Source organism: Brugia malayi, assembly GCF_000002995.4.
Source record: "Brugia malayi strain FR3 genome assembly, contig: Bm_v4_ChrX_scaffold_001, whole genome shotgun sequence".
In the NCBI taxonomy this organism is placed as follows: domain Eukaryota; kingdom Metazoa; phylum Nematoda; class Chromadorea; order Rhabditida; family Onchocercidae; genus Brugia; species Brugia malayi.
In genome coordinates, this window is record NW_025062479.1 from 6,833,447 (window position 1) to 6,859,335 (window position 25,889).

A 25,889-nucleotide genomic window follows, 5' to 3' on the forward strand; every position below is an offset into this window, starting at 1 on the left:
AACGGTGCTATCATGTTGTTCTAAACGAATATAACTTCAGGGACTATATCTTTTTATATTATAAAAGTTATTTGTAATGTACAAAAGTTTTTCCAATAAAGAAAAGACATTAAATTTGTTTATCTTTCCTCATTATTAAAACTATTCTTTGGTTATTATTAGATCCTTTCTCCATCTAATGAATATAATACTCTATTCTAAAGATCGAAATCATGATTAAACTTATAGTTCTGAATAATTATTAGATGTCGGAAATATTTAAGAGAGAAGCTACGTTTTGTTTCGGAAAAATAAAGGTAACTGAAGTTAATTCCTTAAAGAGATTGTGCTATTCCTCTGAGTTTTTTTTGTATATTGCTGAGGCAACCAGTTATCTGTAAGCAGTTTTTGGAAGCACTGGATTCTCATCAAAATATGGAAAATTAATATAGTTTAGAAGAAAATCGAGTATGATAGAACACTGTATTACAATTATCTAAGCAACCATTTGCTACTGATTTAAACCACATAAAAGTAGTAAGGTTGTAGTTACTACAAAATTGTGGTTATTCTTCATTTCAGGTATACTGTTCACTGCATAGTGTAAAGTGAATTTGAAGGTGATAGATGTGCTCAAAAATAAATTTCTTTGAACAGTTTTTGGAGTTATGTGTTCTTTCCTTTTTCGTTTGTCACTGCTAGTAGTTTCGAAACTTTCTATATTATAAACACGAAAGGATTTGTGAAAACCATTTTAAGACGTTTTTATAGAACAGCCACATTTCGTGTGTTTACAAAAGCTTTATTCAAGCGTTATTGAACATTGAAACTATATACCATCTCTGATGCAAGAATTACATTAACAACTCTCGAAAACGGTATTAACACATCAATTCTACGCAATATTACGCCTAATCAAAACGCCGTTCTCCTTGCGTACTTTGTTATCGTGTATTAATTCTTGTGTCATAGCAACTATTTCATCTTCAATTCCTTCTCTGTAAATTTCAAAATCAAAGCAAAATTAAGAGATAGATGAAGTGAACTCTTGCTAAATTAGAGAGAAGCTTCTGAATATATTTCACATGCTAGGTCTTCGTTTTTGTGTAAGGCTGAAGAACATCACAGCTACCATAATCATCACAAATATTATCAATTTCTATTTTAAATTAAAGGTAAACTAAATGATATGCGGTTATACTTCTGATTAAAATTCAAGTTTTGATTCGGTAATCAATGAATTAACTTTATCGACTGTTCATACAGGTTTAGTGAAAACAGTTCCTCGATGAAGTGCTTATTTTTATTATGGCTGATAGTAACTCCATTTGAACTCCGCTTTCAACTATATGTTATGCCAAGTCAGTGTTTTTGCTGTTTAATGTTATATGTCCATGCATAATGTTTCTCGTCAAAATTGCGATACTTGTCTCTTATTATTATTGAACAAATTCAAATGGATTTCCTCTTCTTTTTGCAAATCAGTTTGAATTCGGTACTTATGATTTTCGATTTTTCAGCATAGCTGTTCTAAATTTCCTTAAATTCTGCATTATTTGGCTTGCTTTTACAATTCACAACTTTCTCCAGTTTTCTCAAGGTAAGTTGGAGACTTCGTATACCAAACTAATCTACTTTTCCGTATCCACTTGCTAAAGGCATAGCTTATTACAACAACTATAGTCTACATACCCAAAAGATTGGAAGCACTTTCTGTGATTCTTTGGATAACATTTCCCAAGCAAACATCACAATATATTGATCAGAGCAGATTACAGAATATTTTTTGTTGTTCATACTGTGGGGGATTTTATGCTCCTTCTCTCCATCCTTCAATTGCAACGCCTAGACAACAACAAAAAAAAGGGTTTGCTTGATCTACTTTCGTTGAACATAAGTAATGATGACCTGTTTTCAAACCAGTCGAAAATACAGATAGTTTTCCTCTATATTCAAGTTTAGTGTTAGCTACTCTGGCATCACTTTAAACTTTCAAGTGTTAACCAGTCATTTAAAAAAGAACAAATATAGTTTACGGAAGTATCGGGCCACCACTACTAAGAAAAGATAACTACTATCGGTAAATAGGGAGAAAAGAATTAACTGGAAATTGTTTATTTTTAGTAACCAAAAATTGAATGCAAATACTCCAACTGCTAAATATTTCTTGTTATAGCTTTCAAAAAAATTTATTTTCAATTGCTTTAAGAGGTTATAATTTAAGCATATCATTCTTCATTGAAAAATCGAACTAATTCCTTTCAAATGCGTACATTACGAAACTTTTCACCAATTTACTCCAGAAAAGTGGTGAAAGTAATTAATATTTGGAAAGGCCTTCTTGTGCATAAGATGAATAATCAGAATACCCTTGAACAGACTCTAACGGTGAATTAGACGAATATATTATTTGAAATTAAGCGTACCTAAAATGAAATGAACGCAGCGCGAATGGATTCTGTGGATATGCGTTGTGAACAACCACGGTAACATTGTGATAATCAGGGCAATCCAATGGTGTTACATCCAAGCAACAGAAGTAATCCACCTGATTGTGCCAACAGCACACCGTTGCTGCATCAGGCTACAAAATACAATAGTAGTTTTGGGAATTTCTACACATCATTAAAGATAGCATAAAATTATAATTTAACCTGATCCGGTAATGCGTTTACGCAAAGGCTGTTTTGATGAGGAAGACATTTGCGTGGTTGTCCATCGGGACGAAACATCGGCCTAGAACCAGTGGGACATGGTGCTATGATTCGTCTTTCCAAAACATTACTTGTGACCAATGTAAAGGCTAAATTTTTTTTTTTTGAATTATTACTCACACAATCATTGCATTTCACTGATATAAGAAACATAAATTACAGTGGAAGGAATATTTTTCTTAAATTTTTGTGGACGAGATAATTTACACAATGGATAAATATTATCCTATCCCTTCCCATAAAAATCAGAGCAAATGCTTTCAAACTCAGAATTGAAATGATTGAAAGTAAATCATTAAAAGCTTTTAAAGCACTTTAAAGTTAGGGAGTGTTTCGACAGTTTTATAATCTTACTTGATATTATTACCAGTGGACAGATCATGCTGAAGTGATGGATACGAGATAAACTTTCAAAGGACATATAAATACTGACGAACTTAAAATCAGTAAAGCTGATGGAGTATAATCACTTTCTTCAAAAAGAGACAGGAAGTATATTCAACGTTTCTTTTACCTGTCAGTAAAAGAAAGGTGCACCGAGCAGGCATTGTAATGTTCGATCTTTGTATTGTTTCTATGCCGTATCCAAACATTCCGAATATAGGGCATTCATTAGAAAGGTGAAATGATGTGTAAACAGTAATGCGCATTCCACACAGTTTTTCCGAACTGATTCTGTCATTACATCCACGCCTCAACATAAATAGGCACATGCGCATCCAGTTGAACAGAGAAATCGTCGAAAGTCTTTCATTTAAACGACTACTACTTTATTAAATTGTTCAAAAAAGGATCTCGAGCAGCATATGATCTCATTTAATACTACAAACGGTTAGAAATAGTGATAACGACGACATGGCTATTCACTCTGTCATTTGATTGGAATACATACTAAACCTTCTTTCCTTAAATCAAAAATCCGAACTTTTTTTCAAGAGAAAAATATATGAAGTTGTGAGATAAAGTTTGCCAAGACAAATTTCAAGTTCATTAAAATCTAATTGAGCTTTAGTGATTCAAACTTGTGAGTTTTATTGGAAAGCCGGCTTGTAAAACATTATATCAAGAAAAAAGAGATATTATAGCACAGAACAAACTGACTTTGTTGAATTGAAGCTGAATGATATATAATGATACGAATTAATTGATACTAAATGATATGTAATTCATATTTCTTAATGCAAGAATCTAAGCAAAGGACATATTTGAATGGGAAGAAGGAGCAAACAGAAATAAAGTAAATTCTAGAAATGTTAGACAAACAAATAGGTTGAAGTACTGAACACTGATGAAGGAAATCCAAAGTACTTATTATGTCTTCATTATTTTTGGTTGAAATAAAGAGAATAAAATGAGAAAACTAGCATTAGTTAAATTAGTGAAGTATGGAAAAAACTTGCAAAATCAAGAGACAAACTTCCAAAAAATTAAAATTACTTTTAGAAATATTGAACTTTCTTCAACAGAAAACCGACCAAAACTGCATAATGCAGTTTTGGTCGGTTTTCTGCTGAGAATGAACGCTGCATAGTGCAGTTATGTTAACGATGAAAACTCTAATAAAAGCCATAAATTATAAGTACTATAAGTGCTAGCAGTAATAATATTAATAGTGGTAACAAAAAGAAAATTAATTAGGAGTTGCTGGTGCAGCGATTCAATTTAAATTTCAGTCCTGATCAAGTTATTAGTAATATTAATGGTTATACAAAGGAAATAATTCATCAATAGGTAATACAGATGAAATTTAATAAAAGCAGAAGTTATTTAAGTCGTTAAACTACTAGACTCGATTTTATTCTTGGAAATCAGCATACATCTAACACTCATCTTTTTCTAGTAGTATTTTCAAAAATTGAATTTGATAATAAATCATCCCATTACGTGTGAATGCCGTATTATTCTGAATATCAGAAACTGAACACAATGAATTTTGCAAAACGCCAGCCAAAAACAAGAAATGAGAACCTTGAGCTAAATAAGTTGAGAAATTTTTCATTCGATACCTTTTACTTCGGATTAATTCATATCAAAACCGTCAAAGGTGTTTTCAAAGTCACGAGGTAATTTATGAAGAGTAATTTAAAATGATTCAAGTTTGCATTAGGATTCAACGATCAAGAACGAAGTGAAGTTGATTTTGTTCGGATATTTGTCAGCTTAAAAATTCTAAACCAAATGTAATTAATATGTCAGAGATTTCAGGTAATAGTTTGTCGCTATTGATATGTTATTAACTGCACACTGCTTTATTCAAAATAATAACTATCCCGTCCGTTTTCACACTTAAGATTTGCTTTCTATATGTGACAGTATCAGTGATATAGGAAGAATCTTGAGATAAGAAGATATTTTAGAACCCGAAGAGAAAGTGGTATAAATACAACATTTTTAAAAACCCAAAGCTAAACTAAATTGTCTCTGATCTACTAAATGTTTCATGAAGTTCGCTAAAATATTCTGATCTTGTTGGCGCGACCACTCCAAATTATTTTCTAAAGAAAATAAGAAAATTCTTTCTTTTTTAAAATGATTTTTATGAATATTTTAGAAGGTTATAACAGATGATGAAAGCAGTTTCCGAATTCCTATATTGTTTGTTTTCCATTGAAATCAATAAAATAATGTGTAGGCGATTCTTAAAAACTCTTTCATTGCCAATCAATTGCAAGAGAAAAAAAATATCACTGATAAACTGTCTGAGTGTCATCGTTAGCATTATGTTATCTTCAATTTCATGTACTTCTGTAGTACTGATAACTATCTCAATGTCATTTGCCACAAATACTGATAAAACAACATTCATTGAACATTCTTCATCTCTGATGTCTTTGGTGCATATGTCAAATCTTTATTGTAGATCATGTGGTAATTTCGTAAAACAAGTAAAAGCAGATGTAAGTGCTTCATAGATCAGAAAGAAACAATTTCACTAAAGATTCGTATGAATTAAAAAAAAAACTATGAAAAAAAGCCATAAATTAAATTAAATTAATGTTATATTCCATGAAGTGAATCTTGAAACCATACATGCAATTTGTATGTTATTATGCCATAATTCTCAAATTCTACATTCTGAATTATTCAACTCTGTTCAGCATTCTGATTTGAGAAATAAACTATTAATATTTATTTACGACATTAGAGTGCAAAGAAATAACTAGCAGTTATTCAAATTCTATAAAACTAAACATTCATTATAGAAGCTATTACTTTCAGCATGTAAATCATAGTGGCAGATGAGCGTTGTCAGGAAGATAATGTAAAGAGAAGATTTTCAAACAGTAATATCAGATGATGTCAGAACACGAAATCGAAAATTTGCAAGAGTAAGTTTGTAAGTGCAAGTTGAATTCTTCAGTTCTTACGCCGCAGTTACTGGTTTTACCCACCATTGTTTGGAGTTTAAAGCATCTCAAAATAGTGATCAGTAGAAGTCAGAACACATTTCAAAACAACGATCAGTAGAGTAAAATAGTTACTGATACGATTAAATCGTAATCTGACGAATTACTAATGTGAACAACGCCTAAGAAGTTCTAAAGTTGCTTAATTTGCTAGAATCCAGATTACATTTTTACTCAAACTTAAAAATCACTGTTCTTAAGAAACTTCTGTCACGAAACCATCATGTTCAACACAATGATTTTATATCACTCATCATCAGTTAACAGACACAAATTAAGAGTGTGTTGAGTCATATGGAGTATTTCGTTTTTAGTTTTATATATTTGTCACAAAAACTCCTTCAACCTTGAAAGGCAAATAAAGGTCAATTGATAATTCAAATGAGTGTCCCTGAAACTAATCACCTGATTTCGTCTCACACAATCTGATGGTGGAATTTTTGAACTTAATTCGTCTATCACTACTATATATGTTCAACTGTGGGTTAACATTTATTATGTAAATTTAATAATTCGTTGTCAGCCGAATGCTTCCGTACTGATCGATCCAACAAAACAACTAGTAATAATTATCTTATTAACTTTATTTTCTTTTTTCCATATTGTTATCGTTTTTTTCTTCTGTCAATAATAGCCTTAGCAAACATTATAAGTCATAAAAAAGATTATCGAAAAGTGACTTAAGAATACATTACAGAAAACTTTTTTGTTTGAAACTTTCTTTTATTAGGGATTTAAAATTTTCTTCGAATGCTCAAAACCTGAAAAAATCAACTTTAACATTTTAGATTCTCTACTTGATTGCTAAAAGCGCTTATACATTAATAAGTGCATTTTGAACGCAAAGGAGTTGCTACTGTACCATTGTAAGGTACAGTTTGTTTAGCTGAGCGGAAATATTTTAATTAAATATTACATTATTATGAATTTGAAGTTTTTAAATTTTGTTAAATTTTTATTTTCTATGTATTGCTAAACCTTTCTTACAAAGGTTATAAATATTAGGATGTAGCAGAAGGAAAAGAGGAATGTCATAGTAGTGGAGGGGAATTCCAGGTTAAGGAATAATGAGCAAGTATATGGGAAATGAAACTGTTATCATGAGAACATCTCGGCATAACATCTTTGCAGCAACTATAGATACGATAAGATCGAGAACCTTACTATAATGTTATCATGCTGACAATCAGATGGCCCACCTTTTCATTCCATTCACCTACGATCGATGAAACATTGAGGAAGAGCATGTATATTTTCAGATTTCATCCTAGAAAATTCTTTTAAAACATTTCCTCAACTTATAAGATGATCGGTGTTTATTAGTGATCAAATTTAACATAATCTTTGCACTTACAAACAAATTTCTCTTAATCCTCCAATTTTTTCGCATTATTATTTTTTTTTCACTTTTTTCTTCCTTAAGATCCAATTGAGATTTATTACGTATTTGCAACTCCTTCACTATGTTTTTTTTAACCTTCCCATCCTAATATTCAAAGCTCCTCGCACATTTCACTACTATTTGAGATTGATTTAGTATTTTACTATTGATCTATTCTTTGGTGACATTATTTATTTCCTGCATCGTGTGCTTACAAATTCGAAAAAATGTTCCGATGCTGTTATCGCGAGAAAGTCGATAAAATGTGAAATTTATTTCTTAATTGTGTGATGATTGTAACTAACAGTAAGAAATCAACGAGTAAGCATTTAGAAATATTTTGATAAGAAATAAGGAAAGCACTGGAAAAAGAATGCATATAATTGTGCTGAGTGCCGATGAAGGAAACCGCCTTTCCTAGGATACGAAATAGCGCAGTAGTGCAGATGATATGAATAAGTTGTTTGGTAATTTTGAATGACCTCAGTCCAAAAAAGTTCTATTCTTACCTATGGAAAAAGAAAGAAAGTAAAGAGTAGGATAAGGAGGAGAAATTTTATGGAGAACACCATTCTCATATAAATTACCGCTCAATGCCCTCTCTTTTGGAGGCTGATCCAGTTTGAATGTGATCCTTCTTGCTGTTGTCTCACTTGCTTTTTGTTTGATATAAATATAATCATTAGGTCTACATCTTTTTGATATAACATCTCTGAATCTCTTGCGGATAATTTGCGCCACTCTTTATCATCTTCGCCATAAATATGTCTCAATAGCTTATGCTTCACTGCGTCAATTTTATTTTATAATCAATTTACATTTTTCGCGTTATATATTTATTTATTCACATCTTAATGTTTTCTAACAGAAGTCATTAACAAAATAATTCTTTACCGAACAATCATCCATTGAAATTATATCGGAAATTTTTGCAACTATTCATTTACAGTTACACTTAGAAATAAGTTTATTGGAAGGAAGATTGTCCTTTGATGATTGAGCAAAAGTTTATCCGAGATGCATCCCCTAATTGATCACCATCCCTTCACCCACTTTTGAATCTTGAAAAACTGAATGTCATCCCTCTTTCATTCCTCTGTCTCTCACTCACTCACTCACTCACATTTTCACCTATTCCTTCAAGAAGTGAATTCCAACATTCGTTTAAGTAATGTGTAAATATAAAAATTGCGTTTTCTAGAGATCATTGCCCATTGTTTCACCTAATGCTATGTTTATGTTTAGGCTATTTGTCTGCGTTTTGTTCTTAAAAGATTGTAAAATTCTCCCTTTACTACTTTTGTGTTTCAAAATTAACATTGTTATGCTCGTTGCTACGAATGCAAGCTCCAAACCACATGTGGGAAAAATGATTGGATTTTCGATTGTTCAAATAATCTAGACCAATCACCTCTTGTCGAAGGAATTACTGATCTTATATTGGAGGTAATGACTCAGTTTTTGGTTCGGTGATTCATTAATAAAATAAAGTAAAAGATTAAGAGTGTAGCAAATATTTATAGCAGTAGAGCAAGGGGTTTTTTGTAATTATCCTCCCTTCTTCAATATTTTTAGGCATTTCATTTATACGGTTTCACATGCCCAAAAATGATTCTACATCACTGGTATCTCAGATTTTAAAATGGTCGAAACTGAATCATTCTATCAGTTTGTGCAACGCGCTGGACCTTCACATAACCTACTCTGCGATTATTTTTTACCAGACAACAATAATGTAACATTCATAGATACAAAAAACGTAGTAACGGTAACTATTCTGGACAAATTAGAGACAAATTTGCCTACTGTTGTGGCATCTGGTGCTATGCATTTATGCGCCAACAATCAGGTAAATTTTGAGATTGTCACCCCAATTCAAGAAGGTGTATTGAGGTTTTAAAAACATCTGTGCAAAGTGTGCTCAATGTACTGGTGTATTTCTTCAGCCGAAGTTACATCCTTTCTTTGAAATCGGATATTAGGGAATGTTTTCTGAATTGGAAAATTTGATTTGATTAAGATTATCTACTAGCTTAACTTCTTTTATTGTTATATTTAAAACTGAATTTTTGATTAATATGTCGTCCACTGAGAGTGGGTTTTCGCTTTGTCAGTATTTCTAACAATATTATGTAAAATATTGTTCATTTAGATTCTTTCAACCCGTGCAGAAAATATAAATGTAAAACTTACAGGCTTATCTTATGTTCTGTAAATGCGATTTGAAATATGCAATGAAATCAGTGACTGTTGAAGAATGTGGACAAGACAAATATTGTTTTAAGATCGATAAATGTCATCAGCGTTGCATGAAAGTGCGTTTTCTTTCTGTTCATGTTCTTACACTATTTTTGGTACCATCGTCAAACAAATAATAATGTAAGTCCTATGGCATTTTTGAGAATGACTGAAACCGAATGTAATATGTTTTGTGTTGTTGGTAAGAACTACATTCAGGATGTAGATCGGCGTCCCAGTTTTTTGATCGAACTATGAGGTAGACGACTGATGTTGCCAAAGACATTTGACCATTTTTTAGAATCCTTAAAAAAATTTTATAGATCAGCGGTGTGTGGAATAAAGATATTGACTATTCAAGATTGCCGATATATTATAGCGCATTTGAAGATCGCCAACAACAACATTTACTTGTTCATGTTTATGAACAGCTAGTCAATATCACGTTAAAAACACGCAACATGGATGTGTGCAAAAATATCACTGTCGATTTGTACGACACTGACTTGTTCGTTCAATTATTTCATCAATACGAGTTACATAAAAGCCGAAAGAGCTTTAAATATGACAGAAAGGACTGAAATAATTTTTAACTAAACTTAAATGACAAACCTTTGCTTGGAAATTGTAACAAATCTATTACATTTCATTTATAAGTTATAGCGTTATTTGTTTTTGCACAGTTATACTTGTTTCAGTACTGAGAAAACTCGTCAGCTCTATAGAGATTTGATGGGATTTATGGTTGCTGATAAAGCACGTTATTTCCAAATCGCTATTGAAAAGTAAATTTTTTTTTTATTTCGAAAGCAAGGGTAAAAGTGAATATATTTCAGGGCACTTTGATTTTTCAAAACTTGTTTTTTTTTTTTCTCTTAATTCTTATTTTCTTATTTTTAAATTATTTCATGATAGATCCAGCTTACAAACAATTATTACAAATAAGCAGACAAGAAGTGAAAAAGTGGCGTATATGGAACTAAATTCTGAAAATGAGTTTCATTTCTTTGAGTATGATTCCGTCGTTACTTTCATGGATCGACGTGATTATCTGGGATCCTTGTACCATATAAACGGAGTATGTTATTTTCGAATCTTCAGTTCTATTTTACTGAAAAAATGGAAATGAGCGAATTTGATTTTCAACCTATATAGCATCATTGCTTCTGTTGTGTAAATTATTTAAATCCACGATGCAAGCGAATTACAGGTGTCAGGTGTGGTAGCCATTGAAACACAACCAGTTGGTTATGGGATTGCCGTCAACAACAGTATTCTTCAGTGTTATGCTGATACTCCCGAAATAGCTATGTAAGGAGCAAGAGTCTTTAAGGAGCTTCTAAAGTTGATTTCTAGAAAGCTTAGTGATAAATTTTCCAGTGGTCTGATTCGAAAGCTGAGTGATAAGATGTCAGATCAAATCCCAATAACAATGTTCATACGTGACTGCAATGGCTGGATTTGTAAGGAACTTTTGAATAAGGCACGACAAGTAAACCGCATTCATCGTTTTCACAGTCGCATACTTCCTACTCGTATTAAATGGGAAAATGTATTCTTGATGAATATTGGTACTCATTTATTTTGAACACTTTTTTTCTTCTGCATTTTCATCAATTTCTTCTCAGGAAAGTGAAATTAAAAAGGAGATTAAATACTGTATTTAAAACATTTGATCTCTTTATTTTTGTCGCTGAAGTAGAGCCATTTTGGTAGTAGTTTTCAAAAATTGTTAGTATTTGTATTATTAAAATTAAATGTATTATATAGAATATAAGTTTATGTGAGCTGATAAAATGATTTAAGAATGAAAGCATTTGAAGCTATGAAAAAAGTTAACTATTCCTAAATAAAATATAAGAGAAGGATGAAGGAATAAAACTATGTTTTTGTTTTCTTTTTTTTTATTAGTCATTTAAAACTTCCGAAATGCAACCGAAAGATTTGAAGTGATTATTTGGATTTAAAATCTACCACTCACTGCTCTTCCGCTCTCGATCAGATCAGAACTAAGAACAGCATGAAATCGTCAACGTAGAAAAAGACAAATTAGCCGATTCCACAGAATTGGAACATTGTTGCAGTTTCTGTGCTTCTAATTTAATCTGTCTCTTCATTGAAAATATTCACAAAATTAAAAACATTGCTAACGGAAGATTCTTTTATCGTTTCGTTTACGGCTTTTTTAAATTTGCAAGTGTGGGTCTTCGATTTTGGAGCAAAGTATAAATTGAAGTTCTTATTCCGTGATATCTGCTAAGGTTTCATTGCAAAGGGTATCCTGAATTGAAACAAACTTCATCTAAAAGTTGGGGAAGGAGGTTCATAACTGAGTTACTTTTATTTTAAAACAACTATCCATATTTTATAAGTGACAGTTTTAATGCAGTATAACAGTAGTCTCTTTAGAATAGCTGTGGAGAAGTATGCAATTCGAGATAAAATCGTTGAGAAAAAAATATGTATTTAGTGAGTAATAGAATAAATAAAAAGTGACTAGAATCAGATGAATCTTTAGCACTTCCCAGAATTAACTGCAAAAGATTATTACTGATTTCAACTCGAAAAATTCACGGTTATATCGGTACGTTTACAACGTGAAATAAACCCCTCACCTACTGAGTTCGATTCCGAATTGCACTATTACCATATGTAAAATATCCAGAGCCATAAAGATTGTATGGAATTATTTGACTAATATTAATTTTGTATGATTATTTGACTGCCTTCATTGTTACTAAGTAGACGCACAACGGTCTTCTCATATCATCGACGAAATCGAAAATGGTGCTTTAAATTTGATGGTTGCAGCTATTTTTCTGTAAAAATAAAAGTAGCTTCAGATGCAAATCCACTTCTTTAGTTGGATGCAGTTTGTCTCATTTCAGGAGATACCTTTCGCAAATGTCATGGGACAAGAACTTCAATTTAAACTCAAAGTTTGGCTTACTTTGCTCTAAAAGTCGAGGACCCACACTTACGAATTTAAAAAGTAAACAGATGAACGAAACAACCTCCTGCTAGCAATGTTTTTAGTTTTGTGAATGTTTTCAACGAAGGAACGATCAAACTAATTAGCAGCACACATTTCCGTGGATAGTTCCATGCTCGAATTCTTAAAAACAGGAAAGGTTCAATTCTTTCGGGGCTGAAAACCTTGCACCACGGATTCGAGAATGCGACAGTCGCACACTTTTGTTGCTTCAGAAGTGAAGGAACTAAACCAATGCAGTCTAACAAAATGAAAATCCATATCTTCTGACTTCTTTAGTTCATTCAAAACACCACTACTCAAACAATGCATATCCAATTTGCACTTAGCAGAAAACATCTCCAAGACCATAAATTAAAAACATAATCTGAAGAGTGAAAATTTTATATAAGATTTATTCACATTTTTTCGCATGCAAGAACATATATCACGATTCCAAAAACTACGTAATATAAACAAAAAGGGAAAACACATGTGATTAACTACAGTGGCAAACTAAACTGCTTTTCTTCCAAATCACGAACAAGCTTCAGCTGGTAGTGAGCAAGCGGCGCAATTTCAACTGGTACAACAGTGATACGGATGCATCGAATCGGTCGAACAGTGGTATCTAGCAGTAGATAGCAATAATCATTGGAGTGAACATCCTCAATAGATATATCTTCAGCAATTCTGTTTAATAAAAGCCGACCTGTCCCATCTTCCACTTCCAGAGGTTCAGCAGATATGATCCGAGCAAACACACAAGTCCATCCATCCAGACGACAAAGAGCCGACGAACAATCATCACGGTATAACTTCATGCTTATTTTCGTGCGGAAATCCTGACATTTCCACTCTTATTACGAGAAAAGCATAATTCTTTAGCTGGATCAAGATAAAAAAAACCTGCGTTTAAATAAAAAATCTGCAACCCCCATTTCCACAAAAAAGTGCATAAACTGAAAACTTACTATATCCCCAGAGTCTTCATAAAATCCGACGTCGGACAACGACCAAAAACCAGATGACACAAATAACAAAATAACTGCTCACGTTGATTCCCCAAAATTGCTTCCTGGTGTTAAAAACGTTAAAACTTCTACAATCGTTCAAAACCTGCAAACACCGAAAAAGGCGCAGGCAAAAGTCCTTTGAAAAAATTGTCACAGCTTGATAATATTTTAACCCATTATAGTCATTTTCACAAATGATGTGCAAATAGAACCACTAATCAGAAACAGTAAAAACATCAAAGATCGCACCTTCTGTGAGGAACAAAATAAAACAGATCATACCACCAAAGACAATAAAAAGAAAACCAGTAATTTAAGCATTAAAAAAAGGGATATAATCAGATAAAACTTCTTCCTATAAAAATAGTTATAATTATAAAAATACTTGGCAGTTAATACCATAGGCATTCTCACAAAAAGGTTCTACATCCTTTCAGGTATTGCTATATTACAGTTCATTTCATTTTAATGATAGAACATAAAGCGTAAACACTATCAAAAAGCGATTACCGCATTATGAAAGTATATTAGGAATTAATAGTTCAGAAATACAGTAGAATCATATGTCGAGTCTGACTATATGACACATGAAAGAAACCTTAGTCAAAGAGAAATTTATGAGAATCCAATTAGAAAATACATTTGCATAAGAAGTTTGTCTGTGCTCTTCATGAGCAAGTGAAAAAAACAGATGCGATTAAAATATATAAGACTTAATTCAATAGTAGAAGAGATCTGGATCACAGAATTGTTCCTATCATATCCACTTATATTACTTATTCTATTTAGGAATATCGCTTAAGATTAACTATAGCCATTAAAAAAGATATCGTAAGTAACAGAATCACATACCTAACTACAGAAAAACTTCAAAAATCCTAATGAATTATAAATTTTTAGCAAGCTTAATTATATTCGGAATTTTCATTTGTAAATGTTGAAGGATATCAGGTTCTATAGAGCGAATAATCATTTGCTCCACGGTGAGCGCTGTTTGCGTATACGAATCCGCAAAATTTTTCCTTGGAAATTTTGTAGACCACCATTTTGCCCTCAGTCCAATATTACTAAACACAGCTTCGTAAAAGACCTGCAAACGCTTCCTTGGAAAAATCTCTTGCAATGATGATGAACAACCGAATTATGTTTTTCGTAGAATAATTGAGACATCAAACACTAAGTTGGATCATACAATTTCAGTTTTTAGTGTAATACTAAATCCTTCGCTTGATCAAATGAGGAACAATGAAATTTGCTCAAATGGGGAAAAAACGGTGCAAAACGATCTGACACATTCTTTAAGCAGTATAAATTAGGAACATCGTTTCATAGTATATTACAATTTCTATGAAATTTCAGGGATGCAAAATATTATTTCCTACCACAATAACAATTATAACAATCTAATAAAAAAAAGAACCATTTGTCCAACTTCAACCACATCGGTTAAGCTTTCGGCAAATAGGTTGCCATTGTTGCCTCCCATCCAAGTTAAAATTGGACACATCACCTTTTCACTGCGATTGTTCATCACGCAAACCATTAAATGATCTGTCCAAACAATTATTCCTTTACCTGAAAAAACTTGATAAGGTGAATCGGAACATTTTTTAAATGATATGCAATGTTACAAAGCTTTATAAGAGAAAAGTAACCATTATCTTTTTATCAAAATGGTCACCAAGTGTATTGTATTTCCTACCTCATAATTTCTAAGAGGACAAAAATATGAAAGTGAGCAATCCCGTAATTTAAGGTAAAACGCACTGTTATTATATTTACATTATTAAACTAGGGAACCAAATATTTTTAAATGCTCAGGCAGCATAACAGATTTGTTAGTCCTTTAAAAAAATCTCTACAGGCTCTACAGAGCCTATTTCTATGAGAACTTAAATGGTATAATGACTAAGCACATAAGAAGACATCAATTAAAATACCTCGTTCTATATGATCATTAGAGGAACTTTCATTACCGATAACACTCAGTACAGAAGACGCAGCAGCATTTAAAGCGGTAATTTTGCTAGCATATTCAGCAATCCAATTGCAACCACATCTAGGCGCTTGTGAACGAATACGAACTATGATGCTGTCACCAACAGCCAAATAACTATCCAATTTTATTACCTCGGATTGTTGAAAAGCTGCACCAGGAATGAAAACCATACCTAGTTCACCATTGCAGGCATATGCATACGTTTCGGTTACTAATGTAATTGTGACAACCTAAAATACTTTTTTCTCCGATAAAAAAACAACTCATTTGGTTCATAACATCTTAGTTGTAAATCTCGCGATTACATATGCGATAAAACATTTGAGAACTAGAACTTCGAACTATATTAATCTTTAAATGATATTGCTGATGCATTCTCGATAAAATGAATTCAATCCTTAAAGGTACTGTTTTCAATTTAAGTGAGGTACCTGTTGGAAAGTGCTGATCTGACGACACGGCGCCTGATACAAGTCATTCTTTGCTGACGGTGTTACCTGAATTAAAACCTCTACTCATGATCCAACATGAAGTTACAGTAGTTTTGCTGGTTATCAAAAACTATTAATAACAGGCCTGAAAGCATCCACTCCAACTAAAGCACTAAACAATAAATTTCAGCAAACTTGAGAGAAAATTTTGGAAGTACCTTTGTGGCTAGCCACTGGCATTCGTTCTTGCCTTGCTGTGGTATTGCTGTGAAATGAACGATGTCACCAGCCTTATAAAAAAGGGTCAAATCAGCACTGTGGCAATTTCTCGGAAGGGCTGAACACGGTGGGACGAACACACTTCCATACTTATCATTCGTTAAATAAGCGAACTTAACATCAACACGAGTTATTTGACCCGTTGACGAGATTTCTTTTTTCCTCTCCATGCAGGCCTGCATGAAAGCAACGGTAAGGCACTATTTCTATATCAGACGAAGCACCAAATAAAGCAGAGCTAAATCGCAAAGCATCAAATCTACCAGATCATCAATCATCTAAGTCATATGCAAAACTTCGCCCTTATAGCTATACATTATCAACTGGAATGAAAGAGAGCACGTAAATACAGCACTTGTAGGCAAGAATATACACATATATTATTTACGAAATTGTATGAAGTCAAATTATACATTTTACTCATCAAAATTCAGTTGGAAGCAAGCACCACACAATATAAATAGGTAAGAAATGAATGTAGCGTAACTCACAGTTTTATGGGATTAAGAGAAAAATATCCTGAAATTATGTATCACACTACTTTGCTTCTCCATTTCTTATTCGTTTCAAAACAATTTTAAGGACGAATCCAACACAGTTACCATACAATTTATCATTTTGTAGAAAGAGAAACTGTTTATCCGTGTACATGAAGTTTGCTGGAACAAGAACAAAGGAACATCATACAAATAATAATGCAAATTAGTACAATCTTTTGACTTTACAAACAACAAGATATATTTCTATTATTTAATAGGCTTTCTGCATGTAAGCAAAACCAATCTAATCAGTAAATCCTAAGCAAAAAAAAAAAACTGTCCGCTGGACAGTTAAATAGGCGCTAAAACCATAATGAAATATAAATGAGCACTTAATTCAAAAGCAACAGAATATGGGTACTATGAATCGTTCATAGGTAAATGGTCGGCAAAGTGAAAAAAATAATTATTAATGACGAATGATAACCACTTCTCTTTAAATTTCAGTTCCTTTAAGAGAGCAATTTCTACTCTCAAAAAAAAAAAAAAAAAAAAAACAGTAAGTAACTGATTCTGTGACATATCACAATAAAATGTCTGGAGCAAACAGTAAGTGGGAAGGCAAGGGTATCAATAGTAAACTTAGAAAATAATAAGAATCAAAAATCATTTGTATCACGTCACTTCCAAATTAATATAAATTGAAAAATTTTGACAGATATGCTGAAGTTAAAAATACAAGACTTTTTAATATTGTGAACGTAAAGAAGTTCGTTTACGATTCCTAACTACACCGTTGCTCGTATCTCTTTACAATGCATCATGCACCGCTTTCTTCACACCTTCTACAATATGGTGAAATGCTCGCACAGCATCGTTGTCCATCGGGCAAGAAGCCCTTATTCGATGCATTGCCATTTCAGAAATCCCATAGTAGTGAACAAACGCAGCAATAACGACACATATGTGAAAGAGTTGATGAGACTGGAACTGAAAATCAGAGCTAAATGGTCTTCTGATGTTTTAACTCACTCTATCCTAACGGAGGAAAGTAAATGATTTCCAATTACAATATTAAATAATACAAATCTCTGAATTTGATTTATTATGCTAGAAAACATGCCAGAATATCACATTTTCCAGGAAAGAAGCGTTCCGGAATACGCGTAGCATACAACAAAGTGCCAAAAATATATAATGAGGCCATTAATAAGAGCCAGTGAAACGCTGCATCTTCGAACAATGTACGCACACCATCTGTGATCATGAAATGAATTGTTGGTACTACTCCTGAAATAAACTATATTATGAAGGCTCGACAGTTCGGTTATATTTCCATTACTGTTTGAAGACTGCCGAATTACAGGGATAGCTTACTTTTCAGTATTAAAAATAAAGGATGTCTGAATGTAAGTAAAGAAGTGCACTTTCTCAAAGTATGAATAATTTATAAAGAGGAAAAAGAAATTGTAATTAAACCAAAATAACAGAATAGGAAGTAGTCATATCAGGCTAGGAAATGATGTCAATATATGCAGAGTTGCCCTGATCTTCCTGAAGCTGTAAGAAATATTCAAAGTTAAACTACATATTACCACTACATCCCATTGCCAGAAAAACGCCAGCTCTGAGAGGTCGATATCTTGACTCGCTAAATTTGTCCCACAATGAAACAATCACGGCACCCAAACCCAAAACACAGACCATCGCGATATAAGTTATTTTTGGCTCACGCCGACAATAAAAACCATAATATAGCCAAGGAACGAATGAGCCAATAATCAACAATGATATACCCAAATAATCTAATCTGTAATAAGTATTTGGTATCGCGTAACAATTCGTCCTACTAGTGAAAATTTTTTTAATGTTGATATTGAAATTAATAAACTTAAAAAATGTAATGTTGAGGACATACTTGCAGAAAATCCGGACCACAGCAACTGAATGACAGCTAACTGTATGGAAGGTGAATGACATACCAAGACAAATAATTGCTCCAGCAAAAAAAAAGGAGAACACAACTTTCTCCTGGAAACGAATGTCGGTATCTGGCCGTGTCATAAACCAAGCAGCCAACAGTGCAAATGCTAGACAGCCTACAAAATTTTTATTGGATTACAGCGAACCGAACAGATCACCCGGTAAAAAATATATATATATATATTTGTGTGAAAAGCATAACCAAAGTCTTAATCGATTCCACGTAACTAATTCTCCTGCTACAGCACTTTTTTTTTAAACTGGAATTTTTTTTAAAAGCTTCTCACACAAATATATATTACCTCTGTAATTCCTTTCCAACCAGTACTTTCTATCCATTCTCTTTTTGCATTTATAAGAACCACTCCATACAATAATGAAACAAAAATTCTCCAGCTACAAACGTTTTCAACAAATGGTTCGGAGACGCACCAATTAAATGAGTCCAAATATTTCCAGTTTCAGTATGAATGGATAATATGCTACGGAAACATTGTGCAAAGCTTGGCAAAGGTGGCCGATGTCCGTGCCTCAAATATTCGTTATCTTGAAGCCATTCTGGTAAATATTCGAATTTTTGTACACGCCATGTCGCCTCCCAAGACTGTAAATCCAACTAATATCATTTTGAAATGTTAAAAAAATAATTCAAAATTGAACTGGAATATTAGCAGCTCTACAGTTCTAGAATGAAGCATTGGTGTCAGAATACAAGGAAAATGCGTTGAGTTATTAGAGAAATCTGGCACATGTAGAAAAGCATATGAAAGTGATTAAACAGAGAAATAACAAACATGGACTGTCAATGTTACGAAAAATTCTAAAAAAAAGATTACACTGAAGAGGTACTATAAATTATATTTTTATAAGAATTTTCTTATTAAAGTCGAAACGTTAGAGATTTCATTGTAGACAACGAAAAAATTTGTTGGTAGCGCAAAATCTAAAAATGAAAGCTGGAAATTTCACTCTTAATACCTTTTTCACGAAAGGTTCTCCATCGTCATCCTGACCATACTCTGTTTTTACCTCAACCTATAAATATGAAAGTCAAATTCTGATTCATATGAACTCAGTACAGATTTAAATAATCAAGAAAAACGTTAGAAGTAAAGAACAATAACTGACACACCCAATTTATTTCCCATCGACTTTTGATTTATATTTGTATTATTTCCTAGAGAAACATTATTACCTCAAAATGTCCATCATCTTCGCCTTTCAAACCATCATCTAAGCGCCAATTATCACCACGTTTTCGACGATAATGAACATTTGTACAACGAGACAGAACTTCATCGGAACTTCCTTCTCCACTATAAGTGTAACTGTGAGAAAGAGAACTGGACATAGTTCGTGACGGCAAAAGTGATTCTGAATCACTCTCTGAAAAAACTCCTTAAAGAAACGTAAATCAAACTACATCTTGACATCAAAATACCGCAAGACACTTTAATTACTGTAGCATATGATTTAGAAATAACTCACCGTCACCTTCGTCATCTGTATTGGGTTGAGAAGTAACAGTACTCCGAGTGACAACAATTTCAATAGGATCTCCGTGTCTTCCGGTTTTCACTACCTTGAAATTTTAGAAATTTAAGGTCTCGGAAAATGGGGACTTCACGGCTTTAATAGATCTAATTTTATAGCTATATAAAAACTGACAAGTTAATAATAACCTTTATATGGTTACAAATATTTACTAACTTTCCATATAGCTTCGCATATACCAAAACAGTGAGAAAAAAAGTACCGATTCAAGAAATACGTACAACCAAAACTATACAGTTATATTTACAGCAAAGCTGCAAGATAAACATAAAGGATCCATAACGAAAATATGCAACGAGAATAATAAAACACTGTAAAAATAAATACTTCGACAGTTGTCGATTCTTCTAGCAAGTGTTCCAAATGACGTTCACGTGGTTTCCCATCGATCATCATTTCCTGAGCTTCTTGAAGAGCTTCATTAACATTCAACAAAAGATTCCCAGTCGTTATCCTACTATGTGATAAAGTTGCATCGTTTATTTTTTTACTGTCCATTATGTAAATTGTTGTGCTGCCACTTCAAAGTGTCTGCAAATTTAATTAAGTTCATTATTACTATTTTTAACCCACCATGCAGTCAGATTAATGATTGGATGAGTTTCGGTTATAAAACGCAAAGGTTCTATAATTAAAAGACTATTCTGCATGAAGAGATGTCTGTGACGTTAACAGACTAGTTGCAAACAGAGTAAGTGTTACTCTAATCAACGCATACAGTCAACCTTTTAGCCACCAACATTTGCAATCAAAATCAATCAGTAGAAGAGCAACTCGAATCACTACTAAAAAAACTATATTGATGTTCCATAGGAAAGATAAAATGTTCAGTGTCACTAAACAGTAATACATTGTACTGAGAAGAAGAGATGGGAACCTTCATCAATTTCTTTTCTCTTATTAAGACAAAAGAAAATCTTAAAAAAAAAAGGCCTCTTGTAAGAGAATTATCTCGGCGATAACAATAGGATGACACCGAAAGCACGAACAATCTCAGTAATAATTTTTAAAGCACAACAAAAGTACTTAAATCTCTCTAACCAGCTGTCAGCATGATAGCATAGTATGGTTAACAATAAACCTACAAAATTTGAAGAGGAAAGAAGAGAATTTTCTACTTTAAAAAATAGTACTGATGGAATGGAAAGGAAAACACAGCATCACCTCTGAACTCCTTCTACGCTCAGTTGAAAGAGCATAACTCGGGTCCCTTCCATCCCCCTAGCAGTTACTAGTCATACAAAAGTGACACTACAAACCGAACTCAAAAACCCCAACCACTGTCATCCACGAATTAACGAAAACTGAAATAGGGTTGATGAAGAGTAAGTGTGCAACACTGATGTATTTCGTACCACTCTGCCTGGACCCGCCATGAAATTGGACACAGGAAAGGTACGAAAAGGATAAATCATGATGTGTGAAGTATGACGAGTGACAGGAAGGAAGAAGTGTGAGAAGTTTCTAGCAGTAGGAAACAGAGAGAAATTAAAAGCAGTGCTTCATTAAAGCGTAGTCATTAAATTGTAAGAAGATGCTAATTTTGAACGTTTGTTATGGTCTTTCCTGTCAAGCTACTGTTGTATTAAAAACCAAAATTGGTGCTTACGATCTGTTCGTTGAGTCCTTGTGTGCAAATACATAATAAATAAGTGAATCTGTTACTTTCTTCTTTCACTTCAACAATTAATTTCAATCTTTATTAGAGTTGCCTGTTTGAAACCAATGACAATAAGGAAAGTTGAATAATGGATATCCCTGCGCTATTTAATATTTTATTGCGGTTTCGGGAAAATGCTGTTCCGTTGTTAAAATCACACCAGTTTATAATCAACTTATTGCTTTTTTGTTCAGTGGTAAATAACGTGTAGCAATGCCTGCTTTATGTAATTTACCTATCCAAAAAGTAGGACATTGCTTTTTGAGAGCAATTCAATATTGCACAAACACGCATTGCTCTGATAAGGATTCCTGAGAATTGAAAGTAGTAATGAAAGAAAAGTTTGCTGCATGTGCATTTCAGGGAATCGAAAATTTTATTATTCCGCGGAATATAAATATAATGAATATGGAATATGCAGAATACGTCATACTGAAGTAGCTGTACACAAAAGACAGACAAATCATGCAGCTTTTAGTAACTTAGAAAATCAGGTTTGATATTGCTTCGAAATCATGCCGGTTTCAGAGACAAAATTTATAGCTGGTTTTTATTTACAGCAAAGGTAGCAATGAAAACAGCAGGTAAATTCAAAGCGGATCAAAAGAGTGATGCAATATTCTTCAACGGATGCCTAGAAGAAGTTAATGCTACGACAGCAAAATATTGGCGTTAGAGCTATTGTTAAAGTTATTAGTTGCCACATAAAATTTGGAGTTGTTTTTGAAACCTTTGATTCTTTTTCGCGTCTACGAAAAATGCACGAGTTTTGTGTTTCCACGCTTAAAGTGTGCTCTTAATTTTTAAATTCAGTATTACATTTGTGCTTCTTGTCATCCATACAAATTGCATAAATTAAATATAAACACTTGGTTATTGCATTTTTTGAATGATGACAGGACCTCGAAACTGTCGTGCGGTTTTATACGAACAGAACATATGGTAAAATCATTTGGTGTTAAAAGAAAATAGCATAATATGAAACGAATCACTGCTCAAATTTAAATAAATACAGAAAAATCAATAAATCATAATACCAGGAATGAACAATGAAAAATTTAGTCAAGAGAGAAAACAAATTTCCATTTCCATTCTTGCACTAAATTTTAAAGTTAGTAAATGTAGTTATAATAAGAATATGAGCAAGTAAGTATAAAATGGATTCAGAAATTACAAAGTGCTTCCCACATATCACGTGTGACATATGTGGCGTATACGAACATTACATCTGTATTTTGGTGTCATTATGTCATATGGAGAAGTATGCAATTTTTAAAGACATTTGATTATACTTTCATTATACCATTGCATTTGGAGTGATTCACTAGCCAACACAAATGATTTAATTAGTGGTGTTTACTTTCGAAATGATTTTATCTGAGCTCCCTATTGTTCATCATAACATTCACCACTCGAGTGAAGTTTCTTCCTACCTCATATCTAATTTTTTGTTTTAATAAAGTGCAAGCAAAAATATTCATTTGAACTTAAAATGCGGATATACTTTTCTAGTAAGTTGTATTTTGCAGATTAAAGGACCGATTAAAATTTGTGTCTCTCCACACATATATTTTTGTTTCTTTTTTTCCAAATTCTTTTTTTCAAATAAAAGCTATTTTCCAAATAAATGCCGGAATCATTCTATTTTGTCATAAAATGTCCATTACAGTTAAGAGTGTTTTACCTAAGATATGAAAATTTAAAGTGATCATTAACGGTGGTATTTCTGTAAAACCGAGAAGTATGTGTTCAAGATCTGATATGTAGAGGATACATGAAAGTTTTTTTAGCTTTTGCATTACTAGTAAATTGTTAGCAGTTTCGCTACTAATAAAGAACTGAGGGAAAACGAAGTCCCGCACCAAAAAAGAGACAGTTGTCAATTTCCTCTTGCTTTGTCATGTTTAAATGTTATCTTACTTTGAACATTGGTCATTCGCGTTATCTTTGATATCGAATCTCCGATTCAATTTTCAGTCTTCAATCTTTTCACATTCGGCTTCACTGCTTGCTTAATCGTTCAAAAACGGTTGGTGATAAGAAGTGAATAATTAGCCCAGTGGAGATGATTTATTTGACAGCTCATATTCAAGTCACTTCTTCAGTTCAGCATGCAGAATACTAGTTGTAGATAGAGGCCTCTGTTCTTCTTGCAATGTGGGATATGGAGCTAGATTAGACAACCCATTCCGAGAGCTCAAAGCAGGCAACTTCTGTACACATGCAAAGTCGAACCGCTATTTCATTTCATAGATGCATCGTCATTGTAATGACTAGTTATCTTCCATACATTACAACGAGCATCAAAAGTAAGAGAGTTAAAGGCAAGTGAGAGAATACTAGCTATACTAATGAAGTACTACCTGCATCCAGCATATAGCTTCGATAAAAGTTGCGAAATCGACTCACAGCTAGGTAAAAACAAAGCGAAAACAGTTCTGCACTGTATGTGTGCAAACATAAGCAAGTGCAGATGATGAAAGAGGGGTAGACCGCCTCAGGCCTTCTATGCATACGTCTGTGTCTGTGTCTACCTGTGTATGTGTGTGTGTATGTGTGGCGGAATGCTTATGTCACAGTGGGTGGAGGTGAGTATGACATTGAACAGTGCCGTAGGAAGAATTTGTATCTGCAGGAGCAGAAGTAGGAGTAGCAGGGACCGGAACAGTATCGATCGTGGCCATTTGCAGTGGTCTGATTGTACCTCTAACCTACGCTTACTTGAGTGAACCATCCATCATTGTGCTTGCCGACGACTACAAATCATAACTGTAGCTGCTAGCTGAGTATTCTAAGCACACTGAACTAAAACGTCTTCTACTGTATCTTTGTTTTTTTAATTTTCTATTTATATTAAAGCAACTAGATGCTGAAGCTTGCTTGCATTCTCGTTAATCACTGTATCATTCATCATCTTATCATCGATTTATGATCTTTCAGGCATAATTTCATTGGCGGACAGCATATTTGCTTCTGTTGTAATTCCTGACATTTTATTTTACTTTTTTATTATAATATATTATTCAAGGGTCCAAATGAAATAGGACAAGTGTTCAATGAAAGGTATATATAACTTTCATTCTTTAAACCATGATACAGGAATAAAAAACAAAAGTTCTTTCGAAAAAATCTTTCTGATTCACACTTAAACAGACATTTTCAACAGAACTATTATTTCTTTGTGATTGTATATGTGTAAGTGTCATCCGTTTACAAATGAACTTTTATTCGCCTCTTTACACGTGAGGCTACAGTATATTTTAGAGGTTAAGAATTTATAAAATGCGAAGGATTTCGTGGATGTAATTATAAAGATTAAGGTTTCCAAAATTTTTGGAAACTATCTAGTACTGGATAAAACTAAATGGATAAATGGTTTGAGCCCGAACCTGACCTAGTTAGGACTGTAGTGATAGAATGATTTTTTTCCAATACAGATACCAAAATAGTACTAAAATGACAAAGTGGAGTGTAAAAAACTTTACAACTTCAGTAATATTTCGTTTCTTCTGGAAATTTCCAGTGTTTAAAACTTGAACATGAATGAGATACACTTGAATGAGGTAAACCAATGGTAATGCTTCTTTCAAGTCTTCGTCTCCGTTTGATCACTTTGATGTACATTGTAGTCGAGTAAGCCTTGGTGATTAAAAATTGGGCTGGTTTTAGATAAGCATAAGTTTTGTTAATGAGCAGCAATGTCTGCGATTTTCCATTATTATCCTGGCAGGAAGTAACGTTGAAAATTATATTTGTATCAAAGTATTAACAAACAATAACAAAAGCAATAGTATTCTC

The 25,889-nt window shown here is 32.9% G+C and overlaps 5 protein-coding genes across 6 annotated transcripts; 1 reads left to right on the forward strand and 4 right to left on the reverse strand.

The window, feature by feature from the left end:
* Positions 1 to 874: 874 nt before the first annotated feature.
* On the reverse strand, positions 875 to 3,394 carry Bm9637 (Uncharacterized protein; the record flags this gene model as incomplete). Its single annotated transcript, XM_001899071.2, has 4 exons — positions 875 to 977; positions 2,406 to 2,563; positions 2,634 to 2,782; positions 3,208 to 3,394. The coding sequence occupies 4 exons, from the start codon at positions 3,392 to 3,394 to the stop codon at positions 875 to 877; spliced, it is 597 nt and encodes a 198-aa protein (XP_001899106.2).
* A 5,729-nt stretch (positions 3,395 to 9,123) lies between these two features.
* Bm5519 (Uncharacterized protein) lies at positions 9,124 to 11,307 on the forward strand (the record flags this gene model as incomplete). Of its 2 annotated transcripts, XM_043073913.1 has the most annotated exons (7): positions 9,124 to 9,330; positions 9,677 to 9,796; positions 10,043 to 10,227; positions 10,418 to 10,504; positions 10,635 to 10,797; positions 10,930 to 11,030; positions 11,100 to 11,307. In XM_043073913.1, the coding sequence occupies 7 exons, from the start codon at positions 9,124 to 9,126 to the stop codon at positions 11,305 to 11,307; spliced, it is 1,071 nt and encodes a 356-aa protein (XP_042929847.1). The 2 variants fall into 2 exon arrangements, with proteins under 2 accessions (XP_042929847.1, XP_042929848.1); XM_043073914.1 differs by lacking the exon at positions 9,124 to 9,330 and having other exon boundaries at positions 9,686 to 9,796.
* A 1,886-nt stretch (positions 11,308 to 13,193) lies between these two features.
* Bm9638 (Uncharacterized protein) lies at positions 13,194 to 13,986 on the reverse strand (the record flags this gene model as incomplete). Its single annotated transcript, XM_001899069.2, has 3 exons — positions 13,194 to 13,535; positions 13,665 to 13,738; positions 13,956 to 13,986. 3 exons carry the CDS (start codon positions 13,984 to 13,986, stop codon positions 13,194 to 13,196), a joined length of 447 nt encoding a protein of 148 aa, XP_001899104.2.
* Positions 13,987 to 14,592: 606 nt separating this feature from the next.
* Bm7224 (Uncharacterized protein) lies at positions 14,593 to 16,597 on the reverse strand (the record flags this gene model as incomplete). The annotated part of the gene is made up of 5 exons (XM_001899068.2): positions 14,593 to 14,796; positions 15,127 to 15,281; positions 15,647 to 15,935; positions 16,137 to 16,202; positions 16,355 to 16,597. 5 exons carry the CDS (start codon positions 16,595 to 16,597, stop codon positions 14,593 to 14,595), a joined length of 957 nt encoding a protein of 318 aa, XP_001899103.2.
* A 1,107-nt stretch (positions 16,598 to 17,704) lies between these two features.
* Bma-paqr-1 (Uncharacterized protein) lies at positions 17,705 to 20,929 on the reverse strand (the record flags this gene model as incomplete). Its single annotated transcript, XM_043073915.1, has 9 exons — positions 17,705 to 17,884; positions 18,018 to 18,184; positions 18,490 to 18,704; positions 18,813 to 18,993; positions 19,310 to 19,481; positions 19,856 to 19,912; positions 20,073 to 20,263; positions 20,366 to 20,459; positions 20,759 to 20,929. The coding sequence occupies 9 exons, from the start codon at positions 20,927 to 20,929 to the stop codon at positions 17,705 to 17,707; spliced, it is 1,428 nt and encodes a 475-aa protein (XP_042929849.1).
* Positions 20,930 to 25,889: the final 4,960 nt, after the last annotated feature.